The sequence below is a fragment of the Pongo abelii genome, chromosome 21 (genome assembly GCF_028885655.2).
Source record: "Pongo abelii isolate AG06213 chromosome 21, NHGRI_mPonAbe1-v2.0_pri, whole genome shotgun sequence".
Classification (NCBI taxonomy): Eukaryota; Metazoa; Chordata; class Mammalia; order Primates; family Hominidae; genus Pongo; species Pongo abelii.
This window is the reverse complement of record NC_072006.2, coordinates 34,268,221-34,276,819: the sequence shown is the minus strand read 5'-3', so window position 1 is coordinate 34,276,819 and position 8,599 is coordinate 34,268,221. Positions and strand designations below refer to the sequence as shown.

The 8,599-nt window shown below is 54.8% G+C and overlaps 1 protein-coding gene across 2 annotated transcripts; it reads right to left on the bottom strand.

Moving 5' to 3' along the window:
- Positions 1-440: 440 nt before the first annotated feature.
- On the bottom strand, positions 441-6,954 carry TMEM74B (transmembrane protein 74B). 2 transcript variants are annotated; one of them, XM_054541724.1, is made up of 2 exons: positions 6,407-6,954; positions 441-2,579 (listed from the first exon to the last, which is right to left on the bottom strand). In XM_054541724.1, exons 1-2 carry the CDS (start codon positions 6,567-6,569, stop codon positions 1,840-1,842), a joined length of 903 nt encoding a protein of 300 aa, XP_054397699.1. In that variant the 5' UTR covers positions 6,570-6,954; the 3' UTR covers positions 441-1,839. The 2 variants fall into 2 exon arrangements, with proteins under 2 accessions (XP_054397699.1, XP_024094436.1); XM_024238668.3 differs by lacking the exon at positions 6,407-6,954 and adding an exon at positions 6,171-6,370.
- Positions 6,955-8,599: the final 1,645 nt, after the last annotated feature.

Below are 8,599 nucleotides of genomic sequence, written 5' to 3'. Positions count from 1 at the left end.
TCATTATGGATTGAAAAGCCTTAGCCCATGATTTGGGATGTCCAGTCCTCTGTAGTTTACTTAGAACAGCTCATGCCACGTTCTGTGGCTGTGCCTTCTTGGAGCCTGGGAGAAAGCGACACAACAGCATAAGCCTAGGACTTGTGAATCTTTTACAATCTTGGAGCCTTGCTCTTTTCAAACCGTACCCCTTCAAGACCACAACAAAAACCTGGGAAGCCAAGCTAAACAACCCTTGTCCCTTCCAGCCTTCCTCTAGCTCTCTGCTCTTGGTAAAACCTACCAGTAGGAACAGATATTTGATCTGTCATAGAAGCTGTGATATTACACTCCCCAGATGTTCAACTCACTGGACTGAAGGCTCAAGTTACAGCTAATCAGGGCCTCTCTATCCTACAGACCCCATGCCCCCCCACCCCCCCACCCCCAAGAAACAGGATCCTCGGCCCATGTGGCCAACTGAGATGGAGTAAGTAGGACCTACATGGGGCAGGGGATTCACTAAAATGACTCCTGTAGGGTCTCTACACCAGTGGCTTAGAAGGCATGTGCTCTCGAAGCCCTCTGGGGCCATTCAGACTGAAGGATGCCTCCCCACAGTCCTCAAACACCTGTATCTCCTTGCCCCAGGGCCTACTTCCTTTCCTTATCAAGAGTTTAAAGAAAGTCTGCAGGAACCTAGAAACATTTCATAAGAAAAAAACAAACGGCAATGTGGCCAGCGTGTCCAGGCCACCCAAATGTGCCTGATTTCTCCCCTGAATAAACTGTGGCTTCACCTTACTACTATATGGGGGAGATTAAGGTTACAAATTCAGCATAAAAATGTTTTTTCCTGCTATCCAAATAAGGTCAGGAGCAAGAGACATACTATGGAGGAGAAGGTGATCAAGGCCTGCATCATACCCACAGAAATAAAATAAAGCCCTCACCCTTTCCTGTGTAAAAGATCCTTCTTGCCCAGAGAACTGGGTAATATTGTGCACTTGGCTTTGTAAAAATGTGTCACTGCAGGAAATTAGACCCCAAGACCAAAACCAGGCTGTAGCAAACTTTGAACTGAACCCAACCCCACCAGGGAGCTCTTTCCTGAGACCATGAGAGCTGCTGGCTGTGGTGGTTCCTGAGGTCAGGCCAGAAAATGGCAGGGAGAATGGTTAGTGCCTGGTGGATGCCTTCCTCCCCTGGAGGGGTGACCGGAGATAGAGACTGGGTTCCCATTCCCAGGGAAGAACTAGAGGGACCTGAGGGGTCATCCAGTCCAACCCCCTCACTTGAAGGCAGGGCAACTGAGGCCTGGTGAAGGTAGGATCACAGTTTAGTCAGTGGGGGCACTAGGGGTCACTCTGGTGCTGCTGACTTCTCCCCTCATCATGAAGCCACCTCCCACCTTAGATGGTCAGGGCTGAAAGGGACCCCTCCATGGCCAATCAACACCCTCATTCAGCCGATAAGGACAGAAGAGGTCCCTCACTCCCCAAGGCATGAGGGAAGACGACGGGCAATCTTTCAAAACAGCTCCCAATCTTGAGAAATGCCAAGAAACCTCATCCTCCAAGAGCAGCGGTTTCCAAACTTTTGTATTTTTAGCAGCAGAAGCCATCCTCCAAACAAAACCGTATGCAAAACCTCAGCTACAAAACAGATCAGTGGGCTGCTTGCCCGTGTGGGGCATGGGCTGGGCCCCGAGCTTTCCCTCCAGCACCCAGTACTTCTTCCACAAGGCCCTATGTGAGCTCAGTTTGAAACCCCAGGCCTTGGCAGGGGTCAGGCGGGCGGGAGCGGGGAGTGGACCTTGTAGCACTAGAGCTAAAGCAGCCACATAAGATGGGCTAGTTCTTAAGACCTCTGGAGGGTGTGGCTAGTCTCTGAGACCTGGACAACTTCATTCTCCACCAGGGCCTGGCCCCCATCCCCATTGAGCTGTCTCATGCGCAGGTTAATGGAGCCGTAGGTCTTCCTGGAGCCCTTGCCAGGGACGAAGGTCCTCCGGCGGTACAGCTCGCCCTTGCACAGGGAGACCATGAGCAGCACCGACAAGAGCATGCCGCCCACCGTGAGCAGCCCGAGGCCTGCAATGATGCACTTGTCCAGGTGGGAGCCTAGGCGGGCATAGTACATCTCTAGTCGTTCCATCTCCCGCGCTGTCACTGTGTCCGGATTGACTCGAGCCTCACGGGGGATGGCATATGCTGTCACCACTAGAAGAATCCCACTCACCAGGAAAACGAGGGCGGAAACAAAGCCATAATCCACTGGGCGGCTCACGGGCTCCAGGGCTGGCCCCTCCTCTGAATGAAGGGACAGATCATCCCGCTGGGATCGGGGCAGTGAGGAGACACCCCCAGGGGGACTGGGTGAGCTGCCCAGTCTCGTGTTCCCAGAGTTCTGGAAATGGGTCTCGTGCTCCTCTGAAGAGAAGCAGGCATTCTCCACACCCTCCCTGGATGGGGCCACTGGGCCCAGGGGAGCTGATCTCCTTGGGGCTTGGGGACCATTGCTCAGTGTCTTCAGTTCCAGACCAGGGTGAGATGCCATTGGGAAGGAGGGCCCCAGCTCATCCCTTGGCCCCTTGGCAGCTGGAAGAGAAAACAGAAAGTCAGTTGAATGTAGCAACCTCTCCCTGTTGTGGAGGACATCATACCAGTCCCCAAGCACATGAAGGTGAGTCAGGCATGATTCCCACTTGGAGGTGTCTGCCAGACAGAGGGGAAGACAGGGAATAAGACAATGACAGAACAGTGTGATCCGGGCCCAGATCCCACTCCACCACCAGCTGGGGTATGGCTGTGGGCAATTCACTAATCCTGTCTGGCTTCAGTTTCCCCACCTATAAAATACTACTACTACTGCTACCTTCTAGTTCGCAAAGCTGGAGTAGGATTGAGATAACCTATACAAAGTACTCAGAACACTGAGTGCTCAGTGTTAGCGATGAGTTCCTATTATAATGGAGGGAATGTAGATAGTGTGAATATCAGGCTCAAATCCCAGCTTCACCACTTGAGCTTGGGCAAGTGATGTGACCTCTCCAGATTCGGTCTTCTTCTTATCTGTAAAATGGTAATGAATAAAATGCCTCCCTCATAAGGTTGTTGTGAGGATTTAATAAAATAGTGCACACAAGACCCTGGCCAGTGCCATCCATGGACCTTGTTGTATGAGGGAAGGATGACGGAGGGGTGGGGGAGGGGGTAGAAATGCAGAAGTTGTGGGAACAAAGAGGAAGGGAAGTTTCTGGGAGTTGGTGGCATTTGAGCCAGATCTCAGAAGATGAATTGGATATTTCCCAGCAATGGAAGGTGATGAGGGCATTCTGGAAAGGGGAACAGACTGCCTCAGAGGCCAGCTGGGGCCGGCTCACAGAGGACTCTGAAAGCCAGGCCAAGGAGCTCGAGAGCCATGCAGAGCTGAGGAGCTGAAGCAGGAAGTGCTGACATCTGCCTCGGCTTCAGAAGAAAGGAGGACTGATGGGATGGGAGGGGGCAAAGTGGAGGATGGGGGTCCAGCAAGGAAGCCAGCAGGTTCGGATGGCATGGCTAAAAGGGCCAAGAGGAAGAGGCAGACAGGAGAGCCATGACTAGGTAAAAGCCAAATGCCTCTATGTAAACAGAAGGGTGGGGACCTGGACTAGGACCACAGGAGGGGAACCAGGAGGGAGAGGCAAGGAGAGGGACTCTCTCTGTGCTGCAAGAGGAGTTACCCCACCCAAGAACCTGAACACACACCCACCCAGACACAGACAGCACATGTGCATTCCCACTCAAGGATACTGACTTACAGCCTGGGGACCATATTTGGCTGATAGAAGTTTTGCTTTGTTTTCTTCCTGGCCTGTTCATTTGTTTTTGGTGAATTAGTTGCAAATGTATAAAAAGCAAAAGATTTTAGATTTTACATTTTAAATGCTGGATTCCTGGCTTCTCCTGCAACATGAAAGAATCTGGCCACCTTAGGCCCCCGTTCCCTTGTATACTCACCTGGAGTTTGCAATCGGGGCTGTTAGGCAGATCTAGCCTCTCCCCGACAGGTCCCACCTCAGCCCCCTTCCCTGCCTGGCATATGTCATTCCTAATCCACAGCAGAACTGCATCATTCCTTGTATACACTGATGGCCTGAGGGCACATACACTCAGAGCCCTAGGCGCACAAGTCCATGGGCTACAGAGACCACCAGGTGCAGAGTGGCTCACATGCTCCGGTGTGTCTACGCACACATACATGCACACACACATGATTCTCTGCATTCTCATGCCGGAGTTTATTCTCCAGTGCACTGTGGTTCGTTCTGTGTGTGTGTGTGTGTGTGTGTGTCTGTTTCTCTTTCTATGTGTGTGTGTGTGTGTGTAAATATGAGCAAATGAAGTGAGGATGAATGGAATGAATGAATGAATGAAACTCTAAGAGCCTCAGTGCAGGAAGACATGTTTTTCAATCTTTCTGACCTTCTTGTCAATATGGACTAGCATCAGACACCTCCTCTTAGCACATATAGGGCCTTTCATGTGAGTACAAAGCTCTTTTCCCTTTACAACCCATTTCTATCACTACATCTCTCTTTCCAGCGTCTCAGTTTAGTAAATGTTTACCAAGCACCTACTAGCTGTTGAGCCATGTACCCGACACTTCATGCAGGAGTATCTCATATCACCCTCACCAGCCCCACGATCCGGAATTACTGTCTCCATTTCATAAAACATGGCCAAGATCCCATGGCATGTATGGGAGGGTGGAGGACAGGAGTTGAATGCAGATTCCCTAAGAATTATTATCACGTACAAACCTGCAAACTCATACCCCTGTGCTGGTGGCATCACTCCACCAGCCTTCCCTGGCTCTGCATCCCTCACTCATAGACTCTTCATTTTATCCAGCTGTTTAACAGCAACCGTGAGCACCTTGAGAGCAGGGATAAGTTTGAATTCCATCTGGGTCCCCAGCCTGCGCCCAGACTGCTTTTACTTTCCAGTGAATAGACAGAAAAAAGAGATGTGTTTGTTGGTTGGCTTTTTACTCTTAGCACCAAAAACATTTTCCTGAGTGCCCAGCCACAAACAGGGACCAGCAGTGGGTGCCACATGGGTGCTCAGAAGTGGCCCCCACCCACACCCTCAGCACCTTCCACCCAGCTCAGCTCCTGGAGTGGCCCAGGAACCCCTTTCCCAGACTGACATATTGATGCCTCCACACCCTGGAAGAAATCTGGAGCTCCCAAATTCCGGGAGCAGAGCTCTCCTTCATGCTGCAGGGACCCAAAACTTTTTTCTTAGGATGCCAGTGAGAGGGCAGAGAAAAACGAGGATTCCTCTCACCCAGAGTTAGGACATCTCTCTTTCATGCACAGGTTCAGAGATACTCACCAGTTACACAAAGGCCGTGCCCAATTACCCTAACATAAGCAGAAACACACCAACTGACACAGCTGCTCCTGCCCACCATTCACACCCCACGACCCCACCAGTTACTCTCTAATTTCATCTGCAGTCAGACAGGTCCTGAAAGGAACACTCCAGTTCCACACTCACTCCCCCAGCAGCTGTTGCCACAGCAGTACCCACAGACTCCCAGAAGCCACGTAGTGTGACCCTCGGATCTTCGGGCCACACGAGTACCCATACCCTGGGAGGGGGCAGGACTGGTCACACGCACGCGCGCGTACACACACACACACACACACACACACTCTTAAGTGCCCCTGGGAGTAAGATCCAAGCCAGATCCACCAAGACCCGCAGGGGCCCAATACCCCATCCACCGCGCGCACCGACACCCGGAGAGAGGGACGCACAGAGGCTGTGGATGAAGCTTCACAAAACCCAATCGATAGACACACGCACGAGTTGTACACAAAGCCTTGGGGCGCGCAGATACGCACACGCAGGTCCACGCTGTTGTACCCAAAGTTGCGCGCAGAAAGCCCCAGCACGCCGGCTGCCCACCGCGCCCGCTCCCGCCGGCCCGCAGTCCACACCCCCTGCTCCTGCCCTTGACCACAGACGCGGGACGGGGCAGGCCGAATCAGACCAGGCGGAGGCCCAAGGAGGCCGGGTCCCCTGGTCGCATGTCCTTCGGCGGGCCGCGAGGTCAGGGTAGCTGTCCTTCGCCGCCACTCCCCGCCCCCGGCCCTCGGCCTCCTGCCGCCCCCAGCAGTCCCCGCTCCGCGTGCGTACCTGTGCCGGGCCTCCCTCCCTGCCTCCCCACGCTGGGGCGAAGGGCGCCCGGCCGCCGGCGGGCGAGGGTGCGTCCTCTCCGGTGGCCGTCCGCCTTCCTGCAGCCGGCGTCTGCCTGCGGGGGTCTCTCCCGCGGCGCAGCCCGGAGGGCGCGGGCCTGGCCGTCACTGCCTCGCCCTCCCGGTCTCCCGCCCGCTTCCCGGCCCGGCCCGGAGCCACTGCCGAGGCGCACGTACCTGCTCGCGCCGCGCGGAGCTGCACGGCGGCGGTGGCGGCCGCTGGGGAGGCGAGGGGGATCCGAGGACAGAGGGACAGGAGAAGGGGCGGGGGCCGGGGCTCGCCGAGCGCCGCCGAGCGAGCTCCGCCCGCGGCCGGCGAGGGCGCCCGGAGAGTTAGCATGGAGAGGGACGGGAAGGCGGGTGATGGGCTGGGGTGAGGGTGCGGGGGCTCCAGTCCATCGTCCTCCCCTCCCCTCCAGGCAGATCTGGATCGCCAGCGCCTGGGCTTAGGGAACTGGGGCTTCGAGCCCGAGGTCCCCGGGCGTAGGGGCGGGGCGGGCCGGGGGGTGCTGAAGAAGACCCCTCCCCCGCCGCCTGCCTCTCCACACCACTGGAGAGCCCCTATAGCGCCAAGCCCAGGTGCCTCCCCACTCCTCACCCTCACTCTTCCACTTCCCCTTCCCCCCACCCCCCACCCCACACACAGCCCCCAGGTAGGACCCTGGGTCCTCTCTGAGGTCCTTAGGTCGGGACGGTCTCCTCAGGCGCTTGCGGCTCCATGGCTCAAGGGCGCCACCTGAAGGCTGCAAGAAAGAATCTGACGATCCCCCTCCCCCTTTTCGCTGCAATTTTTTCTCCGTGGGACGGTGGAGTGCTCCGCCCAAGAGGGGTGTTCTCTTGGGGGCATTGCCAATGGCCAAACACACCCTCACCCTCCAAGGCCCAGCTGTGGGGCCTCTTCTCCTGGAACCCCTCCCTGGGCAGAAACCCACTCACCCCAGGGGCCCCTCCATCTGGGCTCTTCTTTTGCCTGCACTGTTTGCTCTTATCTCTGACGGTCGTGATTTTGTTTAAGGGTCAGCCTCCTCCATCGGACTGGCAGCTCCTGGAGAACGGGACCCATGTCCGATCGCCTAGAACGACCTAGGTGGGTGTGGGTGAACAGGCTATGAATAGGGGTGACTTTCACTTCTTTCCTTTACAGGGCCGGAGTTAAGATGAGTCCAGTGCCTAGAGTACCAAATTCATGGAGACATTTCCTCTTTGGGGAACACACGTCAACCCCAGAGACAGGTTTGGTCTGAATCGTGCAGGTTCCGGAAAGACACGGTGACCAGCTGAATCGTGTGGTCTCGGGTAGTACCTCTGGCCTCTGAGCCTGTGTCCTCTTCTGTCCATGAGGATCGTGAATGTGCAGGCTTCAGGGCTCTGGGAAGGCCAGCAGAAGCTGGCCATGTGGAAGGACAGGCGAATGAGAGTGCCATGTCCTGCTTCTCGGCCACCTCATGAGCGGAGCCTGACCTGCCTTCCTCTAAAGTTCTGTGCAGCCCTCACCAACCAGGAGACTGGAAGTCACCCTGGATGATGGATGCCTGTGCCTTCAAGGCCAGCATAGCCTAGCCCTAGGCAGGTCCACCAGGGCTGGGAAGGCCTCCGTTTCCTCCCAGCCTTACAGAGGCCTGGCCTGTTGTTAGAGACTTCAAAGGGATGCTAGGCCCTGGCACCGCACTCCTGTTCAAATCCCAGCTCCACCCCCACAGCTGGGTGCCCTGGTGTAAAGGACTGCCCTCCTGGAGCTCGGTTTCCTCCTCTGTGACACGGATGTAGGAAGTGTTATGGGAATGGGATGAGATACCTGCCTTAAAGAACTCACTGTTCCTTCCCTCAGTCATGCGCTGTCCTACCTCAGCCTTTGCGCTGGCTGTTCCTTCTGCCTGGGACGTTTTTCTTTCTGATATTTCCTGCACTCAACCCCTTCCCTCACTTCCTTCAAATCTTTGCTCAAATGCCACCTTCTCAGAGACGCCATTCCAGGCCATCCTTTCAAAAATAGCAGTGCCCCAGCACTCTTTACTCCCTCACTCTGAATTTTTCTCTATAGCATTTACCAACTGACATTAGTTTCTGTTTGATTATTGCCACCTCCACTAAAAAATAAGTGCCAGAAGAAGAGGGTTTTTGCCTGTTTCCCTCCCTGCAGTATCCCCAGACACTAGAAAAGGGGCTAACACCTAGGAAGCTCTGGATAAGTGCTCACTGAATAAAGAACAGAGAAAATGGGCAAATACTAGTTAGCTAGGTAGACTCCATCCCTACACTCAGGAAGCTCATATTCTAGTGGGAGAAAAGGATAAGTAAATGTAACATTGCTGTTATAGTAAATGCTACCAAATAAAAGTATAGAGTGCAAGCCTCAAACAAGAGTGCCAA